This window comes from Parastagonospora nodorum (genome assembly GCF_000146915.1).
Source record: "Parastagonospora nodorum SN15 chromosome Unknown scaffold_28, whole genome shotgun sequence".
In the NCBI taxonomy this organism is placed as follows: domain Eukaryota; kingdom Fungi; phylum Ascomycota; class Dothideomycetes; order Pleosporales; family Phaeosphaeriaceae; genus Parastagonospora; species Parastagonospora nodorum.
In genome coordinates, this window is record NW_001884576.1 from 301524 (window position 1) to 318360 (window position 16837).

Below are 16837 nucleotides of genomic sequence, written 5' to 3' on the forward strand. Positions count from 1 at the left end.
AAAGTTATTCCAATTGCTCAGGAGATCGGTTCATGTGAAGCCATTTCTTACGGATGATCGCCAGGCACGGGAGGCGTGTCCCGGTCCCGTCATTTGCACAGGCACGCGATTGGTCCACGCGTCCCCCTCACCTATAAACTTTGTACTCGCCCTACGCAGCGAAGACGTATACACTGGCCGCCGGTACAGCGTTGCACCAGCAGTTTCGTCGCGCAGATTGGGAGAACTGGGACCGTGGGTGTCATGGCGCCACGTTTTGAGCGCTAATTGCTGCTCCAACGGGACGCCTAGAAAACGCCGCAACCTTATCAGTCGTGGCGTGGCGTTCTAGTCTAATTTGAAGTCGACCGGGCGCCCGTTCTACTGCACGTCGTATATGGCATGTTCCAGGTTCGGACTTCAGCCCGCTCGGAACGTGCTCGGAACGTGCTCGTATTTACAAACTGAGACGCGCGTGGGTGCGCCATTTTGTGCTCCGCGCAGGAGACTGCGTTGGTGTGAGGCTGAGGATTGGCGAGTTGGCATTCTGGCATTGCGTTGCACGGCAGGAGATCAATTGGCCACGAAACCTGTTTATCATAGCGGAGAAAGATAAGAGTGTTCATTATTCGTGGTATCCTAGTGTATGGAGGGATTGTACCTGTTGAGCCCTTCGTTACGGCAGATCCTGTTCCTTCAGAGAAAATAATTGCGCCAAACTCCATCGCTTGCTTTGCCTTTTGCCTCGGTTCTAAATTAACATAAACAAATAAACACAGAAAAGCCGAAATCGTATCAAACAGATATGTAGAAAGCACACAAGGAGAATATGCTTTGCGAATCGCGAATGCTGGAGCGGGCCATGCTTCACGCTCAGTGAGCAGAGATATCGATGCTCTTACGCTGGAACATGGACCACCTTGACCTGCCAGGGGCAAGCGAGGCGCTGCGAGCTAGAACACTTTTTGCGACAGGAGTCGGCACGCTAAGATGTGTTGGCGCCGCGGCTGTGGCACGCTCGCGTACTTTGTCGTCGTCGCTACTGCTGTCTCGCGACTCATTTGTTGCAGAACTTTCTGTTCACATGTTAGAGAATTGTATAGACGGGGTTTTCGGAAGATGCTTACGGGTTGAGGCTGCAGAAGTGTTGGAACTGCTCGAGAACAGCTCGTCTGGCTCTGTACATTGGGTAAGCTGTGGTACCACTATGCTCGCGGATTTCGACGTACCCTCTTCGACAGACATCGATAGTGGACTCTTCTTCTTTGCAAACGATGACCTCCTGCTTCTGGTATGTGTGGGCCGGGGGCGTTGACGGCCAGGAAACGGGTAAGGGAGGACCGCGCCAGGCTCTGCAGAAGAGAATTGACTCGGACGTGGTGGCCCACTTGCCATTGATGAAGTAACTCCATTCGAGATAGAATGCGGTCTTCGGAGAACCGTGTCAATGCTTTCGGCTGATTTGGCTTTGCCTTTGAGGCTTGCAGAAGCCGACATGTTGACGAACTGTGCAGTACTATTTGTACGAGATGATGCACGCGACGATTCGCAGGAGTGGTACACAGAATGGCGTGAAGTCACTGGGGACTGGTATGAATTGGCCCGTCGCTTCCTCGCTGCTGCAATCCTGGCTTGGAGTTCCTCCGGTCTCACGGTGGTTGGCTGCATAGCCAAAGCGTCCTGTTTTGCATGTGTAGGTACATGCTTATATGGTGGTGCCGGTGATATGACCTGCTCGGCGGCAGCAGTCTTCTTGTGTTCGATGGCGGCATCTTTGGCCTTCTTGAACTTGGTAAATAGAGGCATATTGAATAACGGAACGGTGGTGAATGCGATGTTTCCCAAAGTTGTGTTGCGCTGGCAGGATGCGAACTCAAAAGGGTGAGATGTTTCTAAAGCGGGTGATGCAATCAAGGCTAAATATTGTCATCCCAACAGATGAGCTAGGTTCGCTCATCGAGCATGGGTACAGATTGGGGCTCTGTCAGTGCGCACTGCGCGCTGGAAAAGTGGCGCTACCGTGATAGAGGTGCAGCTACGCCAAACGATGGAAGTTAGCAAGCATCAACAGATCGTGCTAGGGGGCTAGCTTCCGCTCGTGGACTTTGAAACTCAAACTCCTGTCGCCAGTCGGGAGAACGTAATAGATTATTTGATGACGCATATCTTCAACAGAGTTTCGATGGTGTTTGTGCAGCGCGAGACTGATGCCTGGCAGACAGGCAGGAGCCATGCAGCCGAAGCTCCCACGCTGTATTGATTCCCGGGGCTGTGGACCCCCAGGTCTAGAATTCTAGCACCGAACCCAGTACCCGGCAACTTGTGCGCATGGCGGAGCCGATGATAGGATGCGTGTTACACCATTAGGGAGGCTTGCAGCTATCTAGCTTCGCTTGAGGCCTTCGTACCTATTTCAGTGCTCGTCAAACTAAGCCTGGATTGACCCTCAAACGTAAAACTACGCATGTACCGGACGAAAGTACGGCAGAAGCTGTCATGGCGGCCTCGTCGTCAAGTCGGCTCGGCCTCACCGGTGCGCTGATAGAAAACGGCCCATTATTGCTGTTCCCTCAGCCGTATGTCGACAACGCCAGCTTCCTTTCCTAGCAGGTCTACGGCAGGTCTACGCACCCACCGCATAATCAAGCTGTAAGCTGTGCTGCGGCGACCCAGTTTCGTGCAGGCTGTATGCCTTACTATTGTAGTCACTATTGCGAGAACTCGTCTTGAACGGAAGACTCAGGTCGACTGCAGGAAATGTGGCAGTCATTTGCTCGCCGAGAGTCTTTCTCGAAGCTGGTCGACCAGAATCCAAGAGACCCAGGCCACTGATGATTGACCACAACGTACTTACACATGAAGATCGTCCCAAAGTAGGTTCACTGGGTGTCAACAGTACAGAGTCGCCGTGCTCGTGTAGCGCAGTGTAACACGAACGGCCAGAGGAGCGGGGATCCCATATCTTCCACGTATGGAACCCAGCGTACAGTGTTCAGCACACTTTTGTATGTCTTGCATTGCATACTCCGGAGTACAAAAGTCTGAGAGGGTTGTCCGCAAAGAAGCACGTCGCACGGAGACGGACTCGCTGAGCCTGGACCACTTTGATCATCGTGGGTACCCGTGGACGCGATCTAGGATCCTGAAGCTATTTGCGGCCCTTCTGTCGTGTGGGTAAGCGACAAGAGTTGCGTCGGTTTCTTAAGGTGCCGCTATCCTCAAGAAACGTAGATAAGGGTACCAGTGTTTCGTTGAGATGCAGATCTGTGGCATTTGATTTGTATTATGGGCTTGAACGATCAAACATAAGTGTCAGTGTGGAAGATCAAGTAAGCAGATGCAGATGCGATTCAGATGCGCATGCGCAGAATGGGAGAACGTGCTACAGTATGGCGACGTTGACCCCTGACGCATCTCCAGTCCATGAAGCCGATGCTCCCTGTATTTGATTGCGACTATGCCCACTGCAGGTTATCAACTAGGACGGAAACCTCGGCTCCACGCCTGGGGCGAAGATGCGATGGCAGTCTGATCAATGGGTTCGAGGGCAGCAGCGGTCTGCATCAGGCAAAAGTGATGCTATTCGGAAGCGGTGGAGATGGCAGAATGTTGCCAAGGCGCATTCGTCGACTAGCTTCGATGCCTCGTTGGCGCCAGGCTGTCGTCACTCAGACGAAATCGCCGTCGAGACCATCTGCATCTGCCGCACGCTGCATCTGCGCAATAGGTCGTACTCGCGAAATCGCCGTCCCAGCCAGCTTCCGCCATCAGCCATCACCACAGGGTCTTGGTGTTGCGGCTCTGCCTGCCGCGGTCCAGCCTTTTCTCTCTTAGCGTGGCCCGTGGACGCTTTGGGCACCACAACCACAGCACCACGCAATCGCAACCCACCACACGCGACGAACGGCCTACCACCGCGGCGATCATCACCCCCGTATTCCTCCCGTCTTGTGAGAGCCGATATTGTCATCTCTGCGCGACCTGCGCCATAGCACACGCGAACACGTCGCGTTGCTCGCCCCGTCACGAGCCTCCTGTAGCATCCGCTCGTCATTTGCCAGCGCACCCATCCGACTCTCCAACGACGTTTTCCGTGGACGTTGCCGCCTGCCCGCCTGCACTGCGCAAGGGATCGCGATCGCGCGCTACACTCTGGAGGGCGTGTTTGCCCTGGCCGGAGTGCTTGTAGGCCCTCGATCCTACTATGGCATTGGTAGCGCCACCTGCCAACGATCGCAAGCGCGTCAAAGTATACGAGCTCAAGAACAATGACTGGTTCGACCGCGGTACCGGCTTCTGCAGGGGAATTGTCGTGAGTGTATGTCCCGCCATCGCCTTTGGCGCGCTACAGTCTGCAGTCCGGCCATGGCATCGCGCCATGGCCGTCTGCGCCTGTTGCACTGTTCTCGGCTGACTTGTGCGACCACAGGCAGAGGAAGCCAAAATTGTCGTTCTTTCCGAGGACGACCAGACGCGACAGCTCCTCGAAACGCGTATATCCAAGGATGATGGCTATCAGAAACAGCAAGGTGCGGCGCGCAGACTCGACATGCGATATGCGGGGGCGGCAGCTGACTGAGAACAGACACGTTGATAGTATGGACGGAGCAAAACGGCACAGACATGGCCCTCAGCTTCCAGGAGCCCGAGGGCTGCGCCAACATCTGGTGCGCATGAGCACGCAGACTCCTTTCACAATGCGCTGACACAGCACAGGGATTTCGTGAACGAAGTACAGTCGCGACTCCAAGCGCTCGCGCAGGGTACGTTTGGTCGCATGCGCGATGGCCGATTACGTGCTAACAATCTCCCAGAAGACGGCCTCTCCGACGATATTGACCACATCAGCCCCATCATGCTTCCGAACCCGGATCTCGGCAACCTCCACGACATCGAGAATCACATGCGCGCGGCCAACTCAACGCCAGGTGGCCGCGAAGCACTGGCCAAATTCATCTACAACGAGAAATACATCCCAAGGTTAATACCGCTTGTGGAAATGGCAGAGGACCTGGAGAGTGTGTCCGATCTGCACCGATTGTGCAGCATTATGAAAATGCTCATACTTCTCAATGACAGCCAGATCATCGAGTACATCGTAACGGACGCGGTGGTACTGGGTGTGGTTGGAGCACTGGAGTACGATCCGGACTTCCCTCTGCACAAGGCCAACCACCGACAATATCTAGCCGACGAGTCGAAATTCAAGGAGGTGGTGAAGATCGAGGACGAGAGCATAAAACGGAAGATTCACTGCACCTTTCGGTTGCAGTACCTCAAGGATGTTGTGCTTGCACGCATCCTAGACGACCCAACGTTCTCTGTCCTGAACTCGCTCATATTCTTCCACCAAGTTGATATCGTCCAACATCTGCAGGCCAACGGAGCCTTCCTGAAAGAGCTCTTCAGCATATTTAGCCCCAAGGAGCAGAGCATGCAACGGAAAAAGGATGCCGTGCTATTTATACAGCAGTGTTGCGGGATCGCAAAGAGCTTGCAGGCTAATAGCCGAGGTCAACTGTACCAGAATTTCGTCAGCAATGGATTGCTCGAAGTCATTCAGTTCGCTTTGAAGCACCAGGACGCAATTGTGCGTGTAGCGGGTACGGAGATTCTCATCAACCTCATCGAGCATGATGCGTTGATGCTGCGCAGCCAGGTGTTCAAGGCGCTACAAGAAAAGTCCAAGCCGTTGACTGACACTCTAATCGAGCTTCTACTTATTGAAGTTGACCTCGGTGTCAAGGCGCAAATGGCAGAGGCCATCAAAATTTTGCTCGATCCCAATGCCAATTCAGCATCAATCGAAGCGCTCGGACGGACTAACAGTGACTTCCTCGCTAAAATGAGAGGCCAATTGCCCTCTATACCGCAGACGGACTCCTTCATCCAGAATTTTTACGATGACTCTGCGAGGAAGCTTTTCCAGCCTTTGAAGGACCTTGAGGGCCGGGAAACAAGTAAGCTCAATATCTCCAAGACATGTCAGTCTGCTAATGGTTGCCAGTGGAAGATCTTTCCATGCAAGAAGTATCACTCTACTCCCATCTTTTGGAAGTCCTCTGCTTCTTCATTCGACAACACAATTTTCGCAGTAAATATTTCATTTTGTCCGAAGGTCTGGCAGCGCGAGTTGCTCAACTTATGGACTGTCCAGAGAAACACCTGCAGCTTACAGCGCTCAAATACTTCCGGATCGTCATCGGCTTTCACGACGAGACACATAACCGCCAAATTATCCAACATCAGCTGTTCGAGCCGATCCTGAGGATCTTGTTCGCCACGATGCCGCGCGACAACCTCCTTAACTCTGCATGTCTGGAGCTTTTTGAATTTATCAAGCGAGAGAACATCAAGATGCTTGTCCAGCATCTTGTGGAGACATACCGGGAGAAACTTCAAGAAATTACATATGTGGACACGTTCCAAAATCTCATTCTGCGTTACGACCAAATGCACGAGCCGGCACCGACACAAGAGCTCGAGCATTCCTTTACAAGCGTGGACAGTGACACACCTGGACGACATCATGCCGTTGTCAATGGAGGCAAATGGGGACATGGACTCAAAGAAGTTGATGCAGACGAGGAAGCGTATTTCAACGCGTCCGACGATGAAGACGAAAACGCTTCTACCAGCGACAGGCCTGGTATGAATGGAGCGTCGCCTGTACGTCCTCTTGTCAACTACCCGGATGACGATGCGGAAGAAGACGACATGGATATTCTTGCCACGGAAATACCACCATCAGCTCAAAAGCTGTCTGCGGCGACGCAAACGCCAGATGAGGAAAGCGGGTCACCGAAAGCTGCGGCGGTTGAGTCTCCCCCTGAACGTGTCTCGGAGAAACGACGCAGGGAAGAGGACGAAGAGGACGAGTTGCTTGCAAGCATATCCACTAGTACTGGTCCGAAGCGCCGCGCTTCAACCGCGAGCAATGCAAGCACAGGCAGTCTACGGAGCCTACGTCGGAAGTCGCCCAACATCAACTCGGGCAAAGATGGTGGGGGCGGACCGAAGAAGATCTCGCTCTCACTACCATTGAAGAGCGGCGGTGAAGGTGGAGAGGGCGAATAGTCAGCCATGGTCCCCACTTCACAACAGACACTCAAGAACATGTGGAGGGAACTCAGCTGGATGCTTTGTATTTCTGCTGCTTAGCATGCCTTTACTTACTCACGAGATACCCCTTGGAAAATGGACACACGATCGACGTTGTATGAACTGGGCTAAATGGGACTTCCTCCTTCATACAAATGTTCACGCGGGAGCGGCATTGGGTGGTGTAATTACAGGCGTTCAATACCTTCAACTTTGGGGGAACTGGGTATGATGGGATGAGGTAGCGTGGGAGTGTTTGGGAGCGTGCTTCTGGTGTTGGATTCCACAAACGTACGAGCGAAGGCCGGTGGCCGTTGTAACATATGCCTCTTCCTGCTACAAGGCTAATGAATCTGTGCAAAGGAATGTTGCTGTTCATTTTAGTGACTCCAACAAATCGAGACGACCTCTACTTGATGCCAAGTTTTGAACCCCTCGCAGATCACGTTTCTTCGCGATATTCTTTAGCGCGTTCTTCACCCCGCCGCACGTCATCTCGGCTTGTACCCTTATTACATCGAACCGCGGTCCATCACTCCACACAAGACACGCAGTTCCTGCCGACTTAATTCCTAGAAGACACACGTAGCTTCCTACATGAGCAATGTCCGAATCTTCTCAAGCAACAGCACAAAACCAATCGAGCACACCCGCGGCAAGCGACGCGTCCACCATGCCCAAATCCCCAAGCCTCACCCTCATACTCGCCGCCACACCCTCGTTAGGCATAGGCAAAGGCGGCACACTACCATGGCCACAACTAAAGAAGGAAATGGGCTACTTTGCGCGCGTCACGAAGCGCGTCTCCTCTCCCCAATCCACGGGCACAAGAAAAGTCAACGCAGTACTCATGGGCCGCAAGACGTGGGATAGCATACCGCCGAAATTCCGGCCGCTCAAAGATCGATTGAACATTGTGATTACGCGCAAAGCCGACGAGTTTGAGAAGACGCTGGACAAGAAGAGTGATGTCGAGGGGCCGATGGTAGCGTCGGGCATTGTAGATGCGTTGGCGCAATTGGAAGGGAAGGCGGAGGAGGTTGATCGCGTGTATGTCATTGGTGGCGCGAGTGTATATCAGACTGCGCTGGAACTGCCGCAGACGAGATATGTGTTGTTGACGAAGATACGGAAGGAGTTTGAGTGTGATACATTCTTTTCGGTGGATTTGGAGGAGAGTGCGGTGTGGCGGAGGGCTGGGAGGGAGGAGTTGCAGGAGTTTACGGGTGAGGAGGTGAAGGAGAAGGTGATCGAGGAACATGGTGTGGAGTTTGAGTTTTGTTTGTATGAAAGAGTGTAGAGGGGGATCGAATGACCACTTCTGTTTGAGAACCATCACAGCTTTTCATTCACATGTATGACTGAGATGTGACAAGGAGAAGAACGACCAAGACTCATTGTGATGTTCGATTGAACTTATTCTAGACTACCATGATGAATCCAACCAATCCACTCAACCAGTCTCATCTTTCCCCACGGACATACTCTACGCCATAGCCAAATCCCAAGCGGCCTTACCAGCCATTCCGATCATAACATAGTGCGCCAACATCCACAGAATGCCATAGTACCTGCCCTTACCGCCCTCGCTACCATTCGTGTACCCAACCGCATAGATGACGCGGTTGACAGACCACACAGCTCCTAAAACAGCCGTTGCGGTGGGGTACTTGAGGCCGGCAATCGCCATTGCGCCCAGCGCGGTCGGGTGGTTCTCGTTGAAGTTCTGGTGCGCGCGCTGGGCGGAGTTGAAGGCCAGCATGGCTTTGGACGACGCGGGCGATGCGGTTTGGATCTGCTCGTAGGAGGCGTACTCGAAGGGGTAGGGCACTTTGGCGGCTTTGCGGAATGCGCCGACGCGCCCGCCTTGCCAGGCGCCGACTACGAAGGTCGAGACGGCGGCGAGGAGGACGTAGCTGGAGATGTGTTAGTGAGAGGTAGGGGAGGGGAATTGGGGAGCTCAATGCGTACCCATAGTCGCCAGGGATCGAAATGATAGCCATTGCGTCGTCTTCGTTGTTGTTGGCTTGTTTGCTGATTTAGGGTTCAATTGTTCGCTTGTTGAGTTCTTTGGTTGACAGTTCCAATTCGCAATGTCGTCGAGCTTTTGTATCCTTTCTCTTGTGGACAGCAAACACAGAAACGTGTGGAAGCTTCAAACTAGCGGACGAGTTTCAGCGGCGACGGCGCGCCTCGGTCCAACCGTTCGCCGACGCACCCATTACAACTCCCTACCGCGCTGCTACACACGCCATCGTTGAGCACCTGCTGTGTTGCAGTGTCACGCAACAAGCCGACGGGCGTCGTACGGAATGGTGCCTAAACGGAAAGGCAGGAGATGCTGATGCGCAGCAAAAGAGGCGAGATGACAGCATGCAGGCGCATGTAAGCTGCACGCCACGAAACTGGCACAAAGCACCGCGATGCACCAACACAGAAATGGTAGAAGATTAGAAGAACAGCGTACAGGGCTGGCATCTAGTATGTTTTGTAGTTCCAGTGCAGTACTACCAGCCAGATAGAGCAATCCTTGCTTACTATTGCGCAAGAGTCCCGATTAGTGATGCATGCTCTCATTTGGAAGGTCGTTCCGCCGCAATCGTCGGAATAGACAATCAACGCCTAGAGAAGACATCACAATGAGAAAAAGAGTTGGTAGTGGAAAGCCGTTGTCTGAGGAAAATTACTTTGTCTATGAACTCCTGAACGCCATCCACCCGTCTAATCTATGTACAAAAAGTCACAAAACCACGCCCAAAACATGTCAACGAGAGAGTCAAGAACGAAAGCCAAGCATCTCTCTTTCACAGCAAACCCCATCCATTTACATTCTCTTGTACCTCGCTGCTAGTCGTCTGTCTCAATATCCGCGGTTTTCGGTGCCTGAATATGGCACATGTCCGGAACTGGACAGTGGCAGGACAGGCAGTGCGGTCTTTCGGATAGCCACTATAAGACGACTCTCATCATCTGGCTGAGTGCCCCAAGACATGCCCGAAGAGCGCGAAGAAGATGGCGATCCCCGATTTCCAGTGCGCATCGCGTCGTCCATCACATGCAGCCGAGATATCTGCGTCCGTAGAACCGCCCGCAACCTGATCCTCGCTCCTCACCTCATCTCCAGCAGAGAGATCGGCCCCAGCCGATGTGTATTCACTATCCTCAACAAGGACGATTCCCGCGAACCTATGCTTGCCGTGCGCGCCTGCTTTTCCGGCAAAATAGGCTTCAATAGCAGCTTCCAAGCGAAGGGCGAAGAATGCTGGATCGTCCTCGAATACATCTAGCACGTCGCGCACTGCCCAAGATGCTGATTTGGATACCGTTGAGTCTCCGAAGGCGATCAGGGAATGTATGACTTGTTCATAGTCAGCATAAATGTACGGTTCGGAGCATTCTGGGAAACCTTTTGGTCGTGGTGCTGGTGTTCCATTTGCTGGCGGTGGACCAGCCTTGGAAGCTTTCGGGTGCTTGCGGATGCGGCTGATGGCTTTGACAAGGACGTGGACCACCGCTTTGATGAGCATGAATGCCCCGAAGAAGCAAAATACGAAGAGAACGACGAAGGTAAGGGAACCGAGAATAGCATGTAAGTGTGATATGAAGTTTGGAGCGCTGAAGCTGTAGCTGGCGCTGCTCGTCATGTTGGTGGTATGGATCCCGTTCCCAGTGATGAACCTCGTCATGAATGCTTCTTGTAGTTGCAGTGTTGGGTCTTCGAGATGATGTTTTATGTGAGCAGTGTAGAAAGAATGATGTGAGATGCTGTGCTTGATGGAATACAGCAATGCGGTCCATCCGCCATCCATATAAACACATCGTCCATGATGGTTAGAGCTACCTCCAAGGCCCACGATACGTTTGCTCTTGAGACAGTGTAGAATGCACGGTGCTCTGCGCGAATGCACTGAGACTACTCACCTTTGTGTGGTCATGGTCTGTCTTACTTCAGCTTTCGCACTGGTCACGTACATAGCTTTCCGCGTTACAGACAAAGCAAGAAGACAGAGCGGACGACGTGGCGAGTGCAAGTTCTATTCGTTCTGGAACTCTGTGGTCTATGCAAAGCTGCTCAAGACACCAGTATCTTGCAGAAGCTCAAGCACGTGACACTAGCTTCACTGGCACAAGACTGGGCGAACAACCAAGCTATGATCAGTGCGATACGTCAGACAGGTGCATGATACTGACGTGTACCTGTCAACGGATTCACAGGCGCACATCGCTGGCTCAACTCTACATATAGCGTCGTCTCGCTAAACTCTAAAGCTTCAGCATGATCGCCTGGAACAGTGAAAATAGTACTTTCAGCCAAGGCAAAACATGTCTCTTCATATTAGAACATTTCAACATCAAAACACATTTCAACATCACACGTCGAGGAGATGATGATACTGTGCCAGACAAACCTGAGGCACCGCACAATATTCAGTCATTCAACATTTTGTGACTCAACTTTTGATTGTCAGAGTAGCACTAGTTCGGATATTCAGCATACATAGCTACTAAGCCGTTCAATTCGCTTAGCTTGTTTTCGAGGAACGCCGCCTCTCTGAGTGAGTCCATCCGTCTATGCATACAAGAAGCGCCACGGCCATGAACGATGGTAAAAGGAAAACAGAAGCATCTCAAACCTGTGAGTGAAGTATTTGTTGACAAGATAGATTGCGCGCACGCGTATGTAGAGAGAGGCCAAGGAAATAACAACCAGCGGAAAGCCTATCCCGCACAGAACGCAGACTATGCACACAAAAGAAAACAACGTGATGCCACAGAAAAAAAAAAGTGTACTTTTAAGGATCCAGGATGCGTGCTAAATCGAGAAATGTCATCAGACTCTACATCTGTACCAAGTTCGTCGTGAGAGGAGATGTGACGTGTGGTGGTGCTAGGCTGCCCTCTACGAAGACATCGATCTTAGTTGGGACTTCTTTCTGCTTGTTTGCAGCTTGTTCTGCGGACAATCGTTCGTGAGACTCCTCGGCAATATCGCTCATTTCGGAATCATCGCTATGGTTGTCGTTTTGCTCCTCAAGAGACTCTTTGTAGCTTGCTGGCGTAATTGTTTGTGCGGACGTATGTCGCTGCTTCACAGCTCCGATTGATAGTTTGCGAGGCGCTAGGTCCTCGCCTGGTTCCATTCCGGCTGTGCCACCACTGACGACGCTGTTCGCATCCCTGTCGTCAGCAGCAAGTGCCTCTGCAGCTTCTTGGAGCTCCTTCTTCCTCTTCAGTCGCTCTTCAGCAGTGGTGTTGTGCCAATCACTACCAAATTGGATCACAGATGCCTTCTTGCCATGCACTGTGAAGCTGCCCTTGTCTCGCGTCAAGCCTTCATTTTCCGGAGAATCTTCGCTAACAATTGTTGATGCCGAGTCCCTGCCTTTGTGGCTACGGCGGTGCGAAGTCTCTCGCAGGGTGCGATGTAAGCTTCGTCTATGCTTTGTATGTGATGCTGGTGAACCTGCAGCCGAACCAAGCCCCTGGTCGGCATCGGACTCAGTTGTGGCATCAGGACGCATGCCGTCCAAAGATGGCAACTCGGGTGTCTTCGGCTCAGTTGAACCTGACTCAATGGGTGGTGGTGTAGTATAGCGTGAATCATCGTCCGAGTCGGAGTCGGAGTCAACTGTTCCAGTACCGTCGTCGGTGGTTACAATTGACGGGCGATGTTCGGACGGAAGCAGTCGCGGGGATTGTGTGGGTGCAGAGGAGCTAGCTACTGAGCTCCGACGTTCCGATGCCCGCGAGCTGAACGACATGGGCGGAGGGTGGAACCTTCCTGATGGATCATTCGGGCTGGACTGGCGAGATGTCTCCGGCGGCGTCTTGAAGGCATCGTCTCCCGCAAAGTCAGTGTCCCTAGACGACTTGGTGCCGGGACGTACTGATAGGCTTGGTGACGGCGGTGGCTTAGGCCCACTGGTTAGCGAGCTTGTCTTGGAGGTGAGTCGAGCAAGGCTGCTGATCTTAGATCCTCTGTGTGATTGCTGCGGGCTGAGTTGCTGCTGGGGTACTGGTCCAAACTCTGGTACCTTGTCAATCCGTGCCTGCCGTTCTGCGGCGCCTTGCTTTTCGTCTTCTAGTTCGTGTGCGAGTGTATCACGATGGCACTTCATGCGCCAGATTTCTATACGCGCCCATTTCAGCTTCGCGGATAGACGCCCGGCAGCGTGTATGACTTGTTCTCTAGTCTTTGGCTGAATTGGAGCAAGGATTTGAAGGTGTCTCGCGTCCCGTAATCGAGCCTCGAGCTCTTTAATGCGTTGTGCAAGCTTCTCTTCAGACTCCAGTATTCGTATCTGCATCGTCTCTCTCCTAGCATTAGCCATTTGTTGTGCGAAATGACTGTCAATCTTTCCACTCTGAACAGTCACCTCTCCAGTGGATGTGGAAATTGACTTGACCGAGTTTGCAGACTCTAGACGACGGATACCACGGTTCTTCTGCCCTTCGTACAACCCCCCTATCATGCCTCTCGGGCGGACACCCAGGGTCTCGAAGGCCGCAGTGTAATTTAATACACCTAGCCACTCATTCAGATCTTTCTCGCTATCAGCCAAGAAGGTCTCCTCTCCAGCTTTTGAGTAAACGACGAATGCGTTCTTGTGCTTCTTGTAAGTAGTGTCAACAAGGGCGACCGCACCGTCCATTGGTATTATGTGGTCTTGCTTGAAGTCCTCCAACGGCGGCTGAAATAGCACTGGGCCAGTTTCTCCTCGTTTTTGGTGTGCCTCGTGTTGGTGCATGAGATTCTTCGTCCAGCTAGAGTTTTTGAAGAAGGAAAGACCGGACCGTGTGAGGACTGCACCCCACTCTTGCCAGGGTGAGCGGGCTTTCTTTCGCTTGGTTCCCTTTCTCCACAATACTCCGACCTTTGTGACCGGCATTTCAACAATACCAACAGACGTGCCCAGTGGATTCTCCTGGGCGGCTTCTGACATGAAAGCTTCGGGTCTAGAGCGTGATGACACTATTTGAATTACGCCGTACCTCGTGAACAGTTTGTAGACGTTCTTGGTGTCGAGAGAAGCAGCTGTTCCGAGATAGTTGTATGGATCGTCGATGTTCATGACTTCCTTGATCGCAGGGCGGAGAACATCTAGCTTGCCCTCGAAGATCAGGGTGTAAGGATCGATAGGCTCTTTGGTGGCCTTCCGTGCTGGATCGTTCATTGGACCTTTGAGAACGGCGGTCCTTTTGCTCTTTTTCGATGATATGTTTTTGAGGTCGACCTCGTCCTCGATATGGATGAAAGGCGTGTAGACTACGTTGTCGTAGAAGCAGCCGAGAACGTCATCGGAGACGCCTTCGCACGAAGAGTTCTTGATATAGTCCAGCCTTGTCATCTTTCTCTTATTGTTCTTGTTGAAGACATCCGTGTGCAAGATAATGATGGAGAAGGAGATGAAGTATGCTTTGTCTGCTTGCTTTTAGTATGGCGTCAGTGCCTATGTTATATTTCGGCTTACCAGCGTTGGTGTAGATACCAGGATTACATTCGTGATATCGGTCAGCAAAACCCTGGAGCACTCGGTCGATCTGCTGTGTCTCCTTGGGAAGCTCAACCTGCATCAGCAACTTGCGTACGGCCATGTCAATTGGGTCACCAAAGAAGGCGAACTTGCGCATGTAACTGCGCAGCACGGACAGAAGAAAGGCGTCGTCGGTCTTGCTGAGGTAACTAGCAACGATGCTCTTGTCGAGATTGTTGGCCTCAATTCGCTCCAGATAGTGGCCCGGAGTTTCGCCTTCTTCCCGAGTTGGCAAATGGAGCGTTTCACGACTAATGTTCATAGAATTCTGGTGTGATGAAAGACCGGAGGACCCTATGAAACCGTGAGCAGGAGAGCCATGCCGTGGAGAATGGGGCTCTGGATTCTGACGGAATCTTGAACTGAGGCCAAACAAGTTGCTGAAGCTGCTCCTTCCTGCGGTAGACGTCGAGTTCCTCCCACTTGCACCGTTGGGTGGCGTCGGGGGCGTAGCATCATCGGAGCGTGCACTCATTGATCCCATAGTGGACGAGCGGCCTCGCATGCCAAGTCGGATGGGACCTCCAGCGTGAGGTGAGGAGCGAACTGAGTGGATAGATTTTGTGGAATCGTTTCGGAACAGAGAGCCTGGACCGGGTGAGGCCAGATTCAGAGAGTTCGCAGCTAGAGCGACTTGCGATGCAGAAGGAACGGGTGGAGTCTGCGCTCCTGATCCGCCATGCTCGAGGCGCCGAGCTGTCAACGGAGGACTGCTAGTTGGAGAGTGGTGCGGTGAGCCAGAGCTTCGGCCGCCTGTGGAGGCGCGGGGGGTGGCGGGTGCAGTGTCGGGAAACTGTGGCGGGTCGATTTTCATGGGAAGGGGAAATAAGGATGCGCGCTGTTTTCGCCGACCAAAAGTGAAGCGGGCAGAGCCCGTCCGGGGTGGGTGTTGCGGACGCGGGGTGTGCTCGAAGGAGATGTGGCCGCCTGAGCTGCCGTCGGATCGTGAGGACTGCGAGGCTCGCGGATCGGGAAGGGCCAAAGTGGTGGTGCTTTCCACGGATTCCCTGGGTTCGGCAAGAGCCTCCGGGCGCTGCTGGCTTGTGGACAGGCGCTCATTTTCTTGCAGCAAGTTGCCCTGGCTCTTCTTGAACCCCAACGGCCCCCTCTTCTTATCCGTCGACTTGCGCAAGATGCCCGGGCGCTCGCCCATGGTGGGGTCAAAGGACCGTCGTCGCAGGCTGAATTGCTGCAGCCTCCCTCGCCGCTTGGGAGTGGTCTGGTCCTGGTCCGGCTCGGCCGTCCATGACGGTGGGTGCGGTGGTGATGATGGCGGGAGCTACAGCAAGAGATACGTCAGCATAGGGAACACAACTCAGGGCTCCAAGACATACGCTCTGGGTGGGCGGGCATGGCGGGCACAGGCGGGGGGCGCTCGCTCTCGCGGGCGGCATGCTCCTTCGCCTTGACGGACAGCTGCGAATCCGAGGCATGGCGGAAGCGCATCAAGCTGAAGCGGCGCGTGTTGGGAGTGGCCTGCTGGACGGGCGGCGAGGGGGGCTCGTCATTGTGGAGGGACAACGAGGGCCGCGCAAAGTCGGTCGAGGGGGGACGGCCGCCATCTTCAGAGACGCCCAGGCGGTCGACGTCCAGGTGCTCGGTGGACTGGAGGAAGCGCGAGTCCCGGTCGCCGCGCTTGAAGAAGCCGGCGGGATCGAGGGTGCTGCGGCGCTTGAGGTCTCGGTCGCTGCGGTTCGGTCGGAGGGCCCTCAGAGGCATAGCTGCGCGCGTAGCTACCAGCTCATCTACGCGGATTGGGTCACAGCGCGGTACATGGCACGGCGGAGGCAGAGGTGGACTGGTGCAGTCAACGGTCGACGTGGACGTGGACGTGGACGGGCCGGGGTCGAGGGAGGCACGCGGCAGGCCGTAAGGCTGAGGGAGATGCGGCTAGGATTAGTCCGGGAGGTGGGATGGACTAGCAGTGCGGATGGAGGGCAGCACGAAGACGGACTCTTACGCGCAGAGGCAGCGTCTCACTTGTCGCTGGGCGTTGGCTGTCACTGGGCTGATAGGGGTGGCATTGGTAATTGGACGTCAGCTACAAAGTTTCCCAGCGGCCACGGGCGGGCGCATGGGCGCAGTTCCTGGTGCAGGCTCAAGTTGGTGGAGAGCTGGCCGCGGCCTAGTGCGTCGGGACTGGCACCTGGGCAGCCTCCAGCCACACTCAAGCACGTGTTCGCGGCGCCACACCAGGCGTCGCTGTCGCGGCTGCGGGCTGA

The 16837-nt window shown here is 53.8% G+C and overlaps 8 protein-coding genes across 8 annotated transcripts; 4 read left to right on the top strand and 4 right to left on the bottom strand.

The window, feature by feature from the left end:
* Nucleotides 1-852: 852 nt before the first annotated feature.
* SNOG_13847 (hypothetical protein) lies at nt 853-1785 on the bottom strand (the record flags this gene model as incomplete). The annotated part of the gene is made up of 3 exons (XM_001803997.1): nt 853-1055; nt 1107-1157; nt 1209-1785. The coding sequence occupies 3 exons, from the start codon at nt 1783-1785 to the stop codon at nt 853-855; spliced, it is 831 nt and encodes a 276-aa protein (XP_001804049.1).
* Nucleotides 1786-2475: 690 nt separating this feature from the next.
* SNOG_13848 (hypothetical protein) lies at nt 2476-2709 on the top strand (the record flags this gene model as incomplete). Its single annotated transcript, XM_001803998.1, has 2 exons — nt 2476-2555; nt 2685-2709. 2 exons carry the CDS (start codon nt 2476-2478, stop codon nt 2707-2709), a joined length of 105 nt encoding a protein of 34 aa, XP_001804050.1.
* Nucleotides 2710-3368: 659 nt separating this feature from the next.
* On the top strand, nt 3369-3971 carry SNOG_13849 (hypothetical protein; the record flags this gene model as incomplete). The annotated part of the gene is made up of 2 exons (XM_001803999.1): nt 3369-3398; nt 3462-3971. The coding sequence occupies 2 exons, from the start codon at nt 3369-3371 to the stop codon at nt 3969-3971; spliced, it is 540 nt and encodes a 179-aa protein (XP_001804051.1).
* A 212-nt stretch (nt 3972-4183) lies between these two features.
* SNOG_13851 (hypothetical protein) lies at nt 4184-7056 on the top strand (the record flags this gene model as incomplete). Its single annotated transcript, XM_001804000.1, has 5 exons — nt 4184-4297; nt 4409-4508; nt 4577-4646; nt 4696-5939; nt 6158-7056. 5 exons carry the CDS (start codon nt 4184-4186, stop codon nt 7054-7056), a joined length of 2427 nt encoding a protein of 808 aa, XP_001804052.1.
* Nucleotides 7057-7753: 697 nt separating this feature from the next.
* SNOG_13852 (hypothetical protein) lies at nt 7754-8380 on the top strand (the record flags this gene model as incomplete). Its single annotated transcript, XM_001804001.1, has 1 exon — nt 7754-8380. One exon carries the CDS (start codon nt 7754-7756, stop codon nt 8378-8380), a length of 627 nt encoding a protein of 208 aa, XP_001804053.1.
* Nucleotides 8381-8452: 72 nt separating this feature from the next.
* On the bottom strand, nt 8453-9201 carry SNOG_13853 (hypothetical protein). Its single transcript, XM_001804002.1, has 2 exons — nt 9052-9201; nt 8453-8996 (listed from the first exon to the last, which is right to left on the bottom strand). Exons 1-2 carry the CDS (start codon nt 9081-9083, stop codon nt 8567-8569), a joined length of 462 nt encoding a protein of 153 aa, XP_001804054.1. The 5' UTR covers nt 9084-9201; the 3' UTR covers nt 8453-8566.
* An 845-nt stretch (nt 9202-10046) lies between these two features.
* SNOG_13854 (hypothetical protein) lies at nt 10047-10724 on the bottom strand (the record flags this gene model as incomplete). Its single annotated transcript, XM_001804003.1, has 1 exon — nt 10047-10724. One exon carries the CDS (start codon nt 10722-10724, stop codon nt 10047-10049), a length of 678 nt encoding a protein of 225 aa, XP_001804055.1.
* Nucleotides 10725-11918: 1194 nt separating this feature from the next.
* Nucleotides 11919-16334, bottom strand: SNOG_13856 (hypothetical protein; the record flags this gene model as incomplete). The annotated part of the gene is made up of 5 exons (XM_001804004.1): nt 11919-14037; nt 14074-14503; nt 14553-14834; nt 15039-15894; nt 15921-16334. 5 exons carry the CDS (start codon nt 16332-16334, stop codon nt 11919-11921), a joined length of 4101 nt encoding a protein of 1366 aa, XP_001804056.1.
* Between the last annotated feature and the right edge of the window lie 503 nt (nt 16335-16837).